General features: G+C 40.2%; 1 protein-coding gene across 5 annotated transcripts in view; it reads right to left on the minus strand.

Moving 5' to 3' along the window:
- Positions 1–902: 902 nt before the first annotated feature.
- Positions 903–12,091, minus strand: part of ST3GAL5 (ST3 beta-galactoside alpha-2,3-sialyltransferase 5) — a 64,683-nt gene continuing 53,494 nt past the window's right edge. For all 5 annotated transcript variants that reach the window (XM_027860444.1, XM_027860443.1, XM_027860447.1 and 2 more), the window contains 2 exons: positions 6,626–6,943; positions 903–3,227 (listed from right to left, as the gene is read on the minus strand). In XM_027860444.1, coding sequence (XP_027716245.1) covers positions 6,695–6,943 — 249 coding nt within the window. In that variant the 3' untranslated portion in view covers positions 903–3,227; positions 6,626–6,694. The remainder of the gene's footprint in view (positions 3,228–6,625; positions 6,944–12,091) is intronic.

A 12,091-nucleotide genomic window follows, 5' to 3' on the forward strand; every position in this document is an offset into this window, starting at 1 on the left:
AGTAGCCCTAGAGTTTAGCACAGTGCTTCATTCATTCACCAAATGGAAGCAGTAGCCTACAGTGGGAATCACTCTGGGTCCTAAGTTATGATGCCTGGTGCTACCTCTCCCTGTCTTTATCATGATCAGAGCCCACCTGTAAGGGTGTATTATTATCTTACCTCTGCTTCTATGTTCTATCTCTACACCCACCCTCCCCCTACTTGGGAACTCAGAGGTCCCTTCTCCTGATGTAAGATGTAGTACTGGGGAGGGTGGGGGAGGGGCGGGGCAGTCTTTTCTTGAAGAAGACGATCTTCTAATGTGCAGGTACCTCCCAAGAGAAAATGCCTCATAAGGCCCTATCCGTCATAGCCATACACTTCCTTCCCCAGGTTCCCTTCTCCTTTCCCCTTTGGGACAAGCTCCCACTCCCCAGTTTGAAACTCTCTCATTTACTGCTTTTATGCTATTCTCCCACAGCCCCCACGTTTAGTGGGAGATTCTATATATTCTTCCCACATAGTGGTAGACTCAGTATCTGCTCCCTGTTGTGCAGTGGGAAGGGGGAGTGTCTGGCTGTGTCAACTGACATGAGGGAACAGGGCAGGAATCCTCACGGCCAGACCCTGAATGACAAGGCTGCAAGGTTGCTTGTGTTCACCATATCCAGCAGTGGACTGAGGGGTGAGGATGCTGAGGAGAGCCTTTGGGCACTTGAATTATCTAGTGGTAATTTCATGTTTTTACCTGATGTGATTCCGACTTTTAATCTGGGGGGTGGGGTTCAGCTTTAGTCACACTGTATTTGGTGCATGGTTTCATTCCATGAAGTTTGTGGGTTTGCAAGAAAACAATTACTCGGTCATCTTGCTGCCCCCTAAAGAAAACTTCTAAAACCTGAATCAGACATATCCAAAACATAAAGTTCCACTGGAAAGTCAACCTTTATTTAAAAAATAAACTTTACAAACAAAAGGAAAAAAGTAATTCTTGGTACAGAAAAGGTTGTATTAGTTGCTGGCGATTCCATCAGCTTTTAAAGGGTGAGGAAGACGGTGACAATGGACCATTGCATATGATCAAAACGAACTGTACAATGTGATGGAAGTAGGTTCAGCACAAAAGTTCCTTGGTGCAGCTCATGTCTCTTTCATCTCTTGGTCTGCAGATGTGCGTGTGTGTTTCCTGGTCTCTTAACCTGACCATACTTTAGACTAAAATAAGTTCGTTGTACTTGTTACAATTTTGTTTTTCATGTTCTTCATTTTAAAAGCCAATGAGAGTGACTTTTCACATTTCTTTAAAACATCATTAAAATTAGTCACACTGTTCAGGCTGCTTCGTGTGCTGTTTTCAATGACGGCTGGAACCAGCCCTTTCTAAGATCTTCCACTGGAGGATCTCAAAGCACATTAACAATAGTACCCTATTTTCTGAACATTTCTGTGAGGTAGATAGAATTATACAGGAGGTACACTAAAAAACCAAGTTGAGCCATTTGGCAGGATTATACACAGTTTAAAAAAAACCCCAAGGGCACTTTCTTTTCCCCAACTACTTTCTAAATGACTGCATTTGTCCTGACAAAGGAGAGGTGCCTCCAGTAGATTGTCCCTTATTTTGGGCCTTCGATAACTAAGAGAGGATGGTGAAAATGAACAGACAAGAAATGACTAGACCACAAAAGGGTATGTTAGCTTAGTTTTCAAATACTGTACAATACCATAACTACCTTTGAAGCAAAAATCTAATTTCAGGTACAAAAAAAATCTTCCAGTTAACAGTCTGAATGCCAATGCACATGTTTCCATTCAAATTTTTACTTTTGTAACTCTTTCAAGAGGTAGGGTAAATATCAACTCCACATATAATTTACAAGTTTTCATCACAGGATGCCTGTGTCCTTATTCGGTCATTACAAAACCTGCTCAGTTATTTTTTTTCCCCCTTTAAAAAGTCATTATGATTTCCCAACTTAAGGGGGAGATAGCTTCATTATTTATTGCTTTCTCTGACCCACACTCCATCCTTACCCTACAAGTGGGTGAGTAATGTTCAACACAATTGGTTAGTAATGATATGTACCATTTTAATCAAGGTTCAACTACAGTTTTTTAGCTGATAATCAAACCTGAACAAGTGTTTGCTGAGTATCCATAATGTACAAGATACACCCCCTCAAGGAAGTTCAGATCTATGTTGTTCATTTAGGTTCAATGGTAATTTAAAAAAACACAACTAAACTCAAGTAAATCTCCAAGGGCCCTGCTAGGATTGACCATTCATTTATTTACTGTGAGTAGCTGGGTTGTCCTTGGGTGACTCCCTCAGCACCTTCTTCCATACCACTGTAGAAGTTAATAACACTGTCTGGCAGTTAAGGTTGATCCTTTCCTCCAGGGCTTACTCAGCATTTTAAATTTTCCCTGGAACTAGTTTTCTCCTGAATGAGGAAATATTAGACAGACAGATAGATAGATAGATAGATAGACAGACAGACAGATACATAGATAGACAGATATATATATATATAGAGACAGATAGATAGATAGATAGACAGATTGTCAATAGAGTAGAAATAGATTGCAGTTTTAAAAGTTAGTTCCCAATTGTTAGCAAACAACCAGATTTCATACTACTGTGCTACAAGGTGACATGGCTGAATATACAATTTGTTCAATAGCCTACTTTCTGAAAAACAGATTAGCTTCATTCTCATCCCAGAGTACAATGGATAAAAACCACTGTGTTTGGCAGGTCTCAGACCTCATCCTAACACATAAAAGCAACACTTTACATTTTCTCTGGGTAGAAAATGATTTAAGAATGCCTTCTTAGATGCTATTCTCTTAACATAACATCTTTAAAAATGCAAACCTTAATTACAGCATTTTTTAACTGGAAAATCAAGAAATTCCACTTTACCACTTACTTTCTGGTTATTTGCCGTATTATTACCAAAGTGAACAAATAAATATTGACTCAAATTAGAAAGCCATTTCTTTTGCTACAACTCTACTTCTTTGCCTGGCAGTGGTATGAAGATAAGCTTGGGTTTCTGTGCTAAGGAAACACAAACTCTGTCAGGTTCTACCCAGTTGGGAAGGATGTGAGCACAGACCTGGGATCTGCAGGCCTGGCTGTATGTAGACAGGCTTATTTCCACAAGGCTGGATATTAGGCAACGTAGCTTTTCAGCTGCACAAATTCATGAAGAGCCACGTCTGACTGGAGGTGGAGAAGAGCTGGGAAAAGGGAGAAGACTCATTCGGAAGCTGAAACTGCAGGTCCCTGAAGCATTAATGACATCAAGGCTAACATTTAAAAGGACAGATAATGATTTGCCTATGGGTTCACTGTGGTTTCCTATGCATATTTCCAGTCCTTATAAGCTGCACATATGTGCATTTATTCTGATGTAATCTAATTGTCACTAGCCTCAGGTTTATGTATCTCACATACTGTTGTGTTTTTTTTTTTTTTTTGATTGCAAGGAACCAGCATCCTGTGTGACTTTTCTTGTTTTATAAGCGTGAATGTACCTAGGATACAAGGCTATGTCTCAGTGGGGAAGCAAGATGTAAGTGAGCTGGTGTCTGGAGGGACTGTGTAACTGTGGTGTGTACCCTGAGATCTGTCCACCTTTTTCCACATGGCTTTGTAAAATTCTTCATATGACATTCAAGTTGTCACCCTCTAAACAGGAAATGTGAGAGGTTTGGATAACTCACTATCCATTGGAGGAGAAAGACTGAAAAGGAACCAGGGGCTAGGCTTTGATCTAAAACTGAAGAAAGTCTCCTTTCATCACTGGCATGGGAGCAGTAGAAATAACCAGGAGCAAACAAGAGGGGCCTTTGTTTGAGGGTGACCTTGGTTTTTCAGCTCTGAATGTGTGTGTGTGTGTGTGTGTAAGTGTGTGTGTGCGCGCGTGCGTGTACTGTACATACATGGCTGTGTACATGTATGTGTGAGGACACAGATTCATTATAGTAACATTTGAACATTGCTAAATAATCACACAAAAAAACCTGTTTCATACCAAAGGAGTTTTTTCACTTGCAAAAATCGTCACAAGAATTATGAATTTTTCCTCCACTCTATGCTATTTATCTTGGTATAGGAATCATTTTTGAAAACTGACAAAATAAATTACACATAAGGTGATTTTGAAAGACTGAAAATAAGGAATGATTCTGAGAAGAACTGACTGGTTTTCAGCCTGACTGTTCATACCTTTGCTTTGAAAGTGTCTGAAGAAAGTAGCAAGCTACAAAGAAAATCCAACAGTTCTTTGTATAACATGCCAAAGAGTTGCTAGTATATTATTGAAATAAACAGGTATCCTTTGCCAACTGTTTTTAAAAACAGATTATTAGATTCAAGATTCTGTTGCAGCATTCTTTTGTATGAATGCGTACTTATACACACAAACCTGGGTGACCATTTGGAACAACTTGATGTGTTATATCAAACAACTTGTTTGACTAAGGAAATGAAAAGGTTGGGTTTTTTTTTTTTTTAAATTGACTTAGGGTCAAGTTGTTTATGTCAATGTGATTTATGCATATGAATATAATTTCTATTATATTAATTTAAAAAACAACATAAATGATAAAACAAGTCATTTGACACAAATAGATTTCTAGAGAACTAAAAGTGCTTTGTTAAGAGCCTGTCTTAATTCTGTTTTTAAAAAACTAAGAGACTATATTTAAACTTATTTATCCCCCTATCCCCCAGTGCATTTTTCCAAGCCCTGTTCTGGGTTCTGAATATAGTCTTTTAAAAAATAGCTATTAATTAGTCTGTATTTTCTAATGCCATCAAAATGTAGCCTGAGATACAGAAAAGGAAATTTTTCCAAAGTTGTTTCACAACTAACTTATTTTATGTATGCAAGGTTTTTTTTTGGGGGGGGTATATGTGTGTGTGTGGTAAACAACACAAAATTATCATCATCATATTGTTGTAGCCTTATTTAGTACTCTTAAGGATCCACAATGACTCTAGACTCTCAAGTAAAAAAAAAATTAAAGAGAAGAATTTCTGATTAAAAAACCAAGTTTTGATAAATAAGGGAAACAATAAGATGAGACTCACATGCAAAGGCTCCAGTGAAAACTGCCAAGAGGCTGTGAAAACCCAGAGCCTGTGTATTGGGCACCGATGGGCTGGTAAACATCTACAAAACTGGCCTTATAGAAACGACCCCCAGCAGATATGACAACAGGAAGCAAGAGAGACAAAAAGGAAGACAATCTGTGAGCCAAGGGAGAGAGCAGCAGCTGGGGGAAGGGATGGGGCACACAAGGGGCAGCCACGGGGACAGCAGGCTGGGGACAGGCAGCAGAGAAAAGATTCAGTAACTGAGAAATGAGGGCACCTCAGTAGCCCGAGGCGGTTGGGTGCAGAGAAGATGTCTGTCTGTATTTCAGTATAACATGACCCGAAAAAGACAGAGAACGTGAGTGAGGACGTGTGCCAAGAGAAGACTCAAGTGCACCTTCCCAGGGGTTCATGGTCTGCCACCAACCAGGCCTGCTGTTTAGCAGAGTGGGGAAGTCACTCCCTGCGTGTGTGTGTGTGTGTGTGTGTGTGTGTGTGTGTGTGTGTCTGTGACAGGGAGAGAAGCAATGAGGTGAGTTCATACCAACTCCATCTGCTTCTATTCCTATACCTAGAGCAAAACACAACATCTGAAGGTCAGGAAATATTTTAGAAAGATTTCCATCGTCAACTAGAAAAAGCTGTAGTGGAAACTCTCATCTAGCTAAAAAAAAAATCATCTGGAATGGATCATTCTCTGGAAATTCTGGATAACAGAAGCTTCACTGTACCTCACAAAAGCAATACTAACCAAATAAAGGTCTCGTTTATAAACACAAAGCAGAGCATCTTGAATTAAGAGAGTGATGTAGAATTACCAGAAGTGAAAGGAAAAACAACAAACAGCAATGTAATTCAAGTCTCTTGTACCCCCATTCTGGGCTACCAGACAGCCACTATTTCTGTGGAAACTGAGGGGTTTGTCCTAGTCAGTTACTTAGGTGAAGATGAGGAGACTCTGCCTCAGTTATCCGGGATCCCCAGTGCTGTTCCCTCATCCTGACTTAGAGGATCAGCCAGGGTGCTCTAAGAAGTGGCATGGTCATCATCAGTGAGGATGGCTCTCCACTCCACTACCAGCCTGTGCCCCAGCAAAGCTGCACCCCCAGCTCTGCTGGCCCTTAGCCCTTCTCCATACAGCCTTGGCAGAATTCCATGAATTCATACAACCAAGTAAAATAACACCTTAGAAAATAAACATGGAGGAACCACCAGAGAATGAATGATACCTTCTCCCTCCCTCCACCTAATTACATGGTATGCTATGTGCGCTACAGAGACAGATTTCTAAAATGTAAATTGTTTTCCAAAATAGAATAAAACAGTATCACATAAATTCTCTTTAAAAGTCTTTCCAACTAAATTCAGTTCTTAAAATCAACTTACACAAATATTGTGCAAAAACAAACACTGACTTCAAATAAATAACACAAGAAAATAAAATGACTTTTTTTAAAGAGTAAGAACCCCCCCCCCCCCAGCTATTTTTCAAAATGTTAACACAATGAAAAATATGAAGAACTTGGTTGGCAACCTGTTTGCGGAGTCCCACTGAAAGCTGCCCTCTCAGGTTACACTGCGAGATTCCTTTTTGTCATCTTCTTTAAAATTCGCAATGTATTCCTCCGCTCAGGTCTTTCACAGTTCCTTCTTTCACGAGCTTTTGCAGAAATCTGGTTTCTGTTGTCAGGTTGTGCATTGTTTGTTTATTCATTGCTGCCATGCAGAGGTTGTCGAAGTAGTGTAACGGGGTTTCGGGCTGGTTGAGGTCATATCCAAACCCTGCCAAACTGACTTCATCACACAGATGGGTGGCCAGGACAACAGCAACGATGCCCATGGTGGGTACATTCTGAAAGGGGAAAGAAAAGAGATTTTTTTTAAAAAAGATAGCCTGATTCACTAACTATTTTCTGGTGAGCACCCTATCTTGGATGAATAACTCTCATTTATTTATTTGTTTGTTTGTTTATTTATTTATTTATTTTGGGGCTAGGCAATGGGGTTAAGTGACTTGCCCAGGGTCACACTGCTAGTAAGTGTCAAATATCTGAGGCCAGATTTGAACTCAGGTCCTCCTGATTCCAGGGCCAGTGCTCTAGAATAACTCTTATTAAATGGACACAAATTACATTTGTCTCAAATTACAAAATGTCTCCCTGTAGTCTTCTCTTCATGTAGAGCACATCTCCATTCCTTTAATCACTCCTCATTTGTTGCGGTTTCTAGAGCCTTCAAAATCCCACACACTCCAATCTGTCAAAATCTCTTTTAAAATGTGGCACTCCAAATTGAGCTCAATATTCTGGAGGTGGTCTGCCCAGCACAGTACATGATGGGATTCTCATCTCCCTCGACCTAGTCTTCACACTGCCATTAATATTACCTATGATTCTATTAGATGTTTTAGCCACCAGTGTGCACTGTTGACTCCTGTTGAACATATGGTCAACTAAAATCTCCCCAATTTTCACATGAATTTTTGTCAAGTCACTATCCCCTATCCTACACTTATGCAACTGATTTTCTGAACCAAAATATAAGATTTTACATTTGGAATCACAATATGAGAATTTTAGAATTGGCAGGAACATTGGAGAACGTCGAATCCATTTTATAAACAATGCCCCTGAGATAGAGAGAGATTAAATGATTAGCTCAGGATCATACAACTAGGCTATATCAGGGGAAGGATTTGAATTTGGGTATTCCTGATTCCAAGTACATCATGCTATCCACTGTACTGCTGAACTGAAATTTATACTCATTAAATGTCATCTTGGTATTTTAAGGCTATCATTCCAGCTCACTAAGGTCTTTAAAAAATTGTTTTCTATCAAATTATAATTATCCCTCCAAACTCCACTTCATCTGCAAATCTGATAGATGTGTTATTCAAGTCTTTGACAGGAATGGATGATGGGAAAGATGAATAAGCCAGGGCCTAGGAAAGAGTCCTAGACATCTTAATAGAGACTGCTCTTACAGGGTGACAGTGGTCCAATTAATTAATATTCTCGGTACAGCTGTTCAACCAGCTTCAAATGTACCTAACTGTACTATTATCACTCAACTTATATTTTATCAATTTGTGTTCACAAGAATATCATGATGCTTTATCAAATACCTTACTAAAAATCAAGACTCATTTGACATTTCCTTGACTAAGAATCTAGTAACCGGGGGCAGCTAGGTGGTGCAGTGGATAGAGCACTAGACCTGAAGTCAGGAGGACCTGAGTTCAAATCTGGCCTCAGACTAAACACTTGACACTTACTAGCTGTGTGACCCTAGGCAAGTCACTTAACCCCAATTGCCTAAGGGAAAAAAAAAAGAATCTAGTAACCCTGTCAGAAATGAAAATGAGGTCGGTTCATCATCAGTGAACCACACAACCCCCTTTACAATCCTTTGTACTACAATCCTGCCAAGAATCAATATCATGGTCTGACATTTCCAATCACCTTTTTCTTCTTTTTTTGAGCTACAGAGCAAGAAATTCTCCATATTCCCAGTTATTGTTGTTGCTGTTCAGTCATTTTTTAGTTATGCCCAACTCTTCATGACCCTATTTGAGGTTTTCTTGGCAAAGACACTGGGGTAGCTTGTCATTTCCTTATCCAGCACATTTTATGGATGAGGCAAACAGGGTTAAGTCACTTGCCCAGAGTCACAGTACTAATAAGAATCTGAGGCTAGATTTGAACTCAGGAAGATGAGTTCCTGGTTCTACACCCAGTTCCACTGTTCCACCTAGCAATTCCTAGATTCCCAGTACACAATCTGCCATGGATTAAATTGTTTCCCGTTGCCTGAGAGGCCAATTTGGTCTCTCCTTTCCAGCTGAATCTGCAGGTGTCTTGAGGAGGGACAGCTGGAGATCACAACATGCTGAAGGGAGATTCATACCTAAGAGGAACTCTGTCTCACAAAGAGAAATAATTCTGATGAAAAAAGTGAAAGTTTTCCCCGCAGAGGCTGCTGCAGGTGCAGAGCAAACTCACCAGCCAAGTTAGATGTTAAAGGCTAACATTAGAAAATGGAAGCAAGTTTATTCTATTCTATTCTTTTTTTAAAGCTGCGGAAAATGACAATCATCAAAGAACAGGTTCTGTGGCTTGGGAGGTGGGAATGGGGAAGGGAATGATGATATTGACAACAGATATAAGGTGGAGTGGCTGCATTCTTTACTTTACTTCAGTTTTCTCCACCAATAATAAATTGTAAACTTTAGAATGGGAAAAGATGGAACAAAAAAGGGCTTCAGCCAATGCTGGAGGTGAGTAGACTGCCAGGAAATACTGTTGCACCTGCTGAGCCCAGGAGAAGAAGCAGATGCTTCTGCTGAACCACTCACTGTCAGAGAATCCCAAAAGATCATGGAGAAAAGGAGAGAATTTCCTGAGTAAGGTTTACTGCTTTCTCTTCTCCTGGCAATTCTGTCCTCTAGAGGCTTTTATTTCATTTGTTATCTCTTGCTTCATTTCTTTTAGGTATTCATAAAGTATTGGTGGAAAATCTATTTTTTTTCTTTGAGTTTACACTTTGTACTACAAACAAATGAAGTACAATTAAGTTAGAAATAGGAACAGTTTTAAAACACAGCTAGAATTTTGAAATCTTAAAAGCATAGGATTAGATGAAATCTTCAGAGGTCTTCAACATCTCTTATAGTGAAGCCACGTTATTCAACTTAATTTTTTCAACTAACATTTATTATGTGCCTACTTTGTGCCTGGCATAGTGCTAGGCACTGGGGATACAATGACAGAAAAAGAAATTGTCACTGCCCTCTAGAAGCTTACATTCTACTGGGGAGGGAGACTATATATACATATATATATATGTATACATACATACACACACACACACACGTCAGGAATCACACAGTAATTTGTTGTTGTTGTTTTTTCCTTCATTCTCCAAGAGGACCATGACATCAGGGAGGTGATGCCATAGCATGCAAGTAATTGGATTTAAGTGAGGGAGGCCTGGGCAAAGTCACCAGCCTCACTTTCTCCTCCAGAGCCATCTGGTTTTTGAGAAAGCTATGAACATTAACAACTGTGGGGCTCAAGAACGTTCTCCTGCTACGCCTTCAATGAGACTGAGATGAAGAAGGGGGAGGCTCTCTGCTTGGGGACAGACTCTGCAATGGCACAAACAGGGGAGCACGGCAAGTCGAGTGCACATGACAAGTAGTCGGCTAGGAAATACCCAAAAGGGAACGACATGCTGCTGCAGAATGTCTGGGGAGCCGGATTGTGGAGGGAGGAGGACAGGAGGAGGAGTTTCTAGTTTATTCTCAAGGCAATAGAGATCCTCTTAAGGTTTTGAGTGGGGAAGGTTGAGATGGTCAGACCCATGCCTGAAACAGATTATTCTGGCAATTCTATGTCAGTAGTCTAAGTGAGAGGGGGTGTCTGTGAATGGAAAGAAATGTGAAAGTACAAGAGATGTGGAGGCGGAATCAACAAAAGTTAGCAAATGATCAGATATTGGGAGGGCGGGGTGAAGAGAAGGGAAAGTCAGGAAGAAGACTAGGATTGTAAACCTGGCTGAGTGGAAGGGTGACAGAAAGAAGGAAGTTTGAAGAATGAAATATAGGAGTTTGGGGAGAAATATGGGATCCATTTGTGATATGTTGAGACTGAGATACAATCAGACATGTAGGTGGAAAGAAGTCCAGCGGGCAGCTGGCAATACAGGACTGGAGTCCAGGAGAGCAACTTGGGCTAGATACGTACATTCGGGAGTCTCTAACATAAACATGATCAATGAATCTATTGGAACTGATTGTCTCACCAAGAGAGACTATCTCTAGAGAAGGTACAAGAAAGAGATTCAGGAAACATAAACTAACTAGGCTGGAAAGATTGTGCCAACAAAGTAGACTGAGGTGGAGTGGTCAGACAGACAGAAGGAAAACCAAGGCAGAACAGTATCATAGAAGCCAAGGGAGGAAAGAATATCCAAGGAGAAGAGACTGGAAATTGCAACAATGGCAAAGAAACCAAGTAGAATAAAGACTGAGAAAAGGCCATTGGATTCAGCAGTTCAGAGACATTTGGTCAATTTAAGAATTTTCATTCAAGAGGCAACCAGTTTGAAAGGGTGAAATTGGAAGCAGTGATTGTAGACAACATCTTCTAGGAGTGTGGCTGTGAAAAAAGAGAACAGATAGAGAGGAGTACAGCAGGAGGGAATGGAAAGGCTAAGTGGATTTTTTTTCTCTCATAGGATATGGAAGACCTGGACAGGTTGCTAAGTAGCAAGGAAGGAGCCAATCGATGAGGAGAGATTGAAGATGAAGAAAAGAGGGAATGACTGAGAGGGAAAGAAAACAGAGACATGAGGGAGGGTATGTGAAGAGTACAAGTACAGGACCTGGCCTTTGCAAGGGTAAGGGCCTTTTGGTTGAAAAACCTTAAGATCTATTTAAATGCTGTTTCAATAATTATGCTCATGAATAAGTTGACAATTTTATTTAATAAAAAATCATTTATTTTTTTCAAAACCCCATTAAATGGGAAAGCATGCCAACCGCCTTTATAGGAAGTCTGGCTATTCAGACCAGAAGGTTATGACTCTAGTACTGTCTAAGAGAAAATAAACAGACTCCTGAGTGTGGACATTAAAGTGACACCAAACATCATTACAGAAGAAAGTCAAATTTCAGTTTAGCGATCAAGGTTCTTTACAAATCTGCCTACAACCTGTCTAGCCCTAATATTCTGCTAAAAGTACTTGCTATTCCAGACAAACTCGATTATTTATTGGTTCCCCAAATACACTCTATGTTTTCCTTTGTGTGTGCTGTTCTCTATACGGATGTCTCCACTGGTTGGGCTCAAATGATTCCTATTCCTTCCCTGGTTCCTCCCCCTTCCCAATCAACCATATGTAATCGACTGAAAGGGATCGACTGATCTCCCTATCTTCCTCTCTCTCTCTCTCTGTCTCTTTTTATCTGTCTCTGTCTCTTTTTATCTGTCTCTGT

This window comes from Vombatus ursinus, unplaced genomic scaffold (genome assembly GCF_900497805.2).
Source record: "Vombatus ursinus unplaced genomic scaffold, bare-nosed wombat genome assembly UNPS02014181.1, whole genome shotgun sequence".
Classification (NCBI taxonomy): domain Eukaryota; kingdom Metazoa; phylum Chordata; class Mammalia; order Diprotodontia; family Vombatidae; genus Vombatus; species Vombatus ursinus.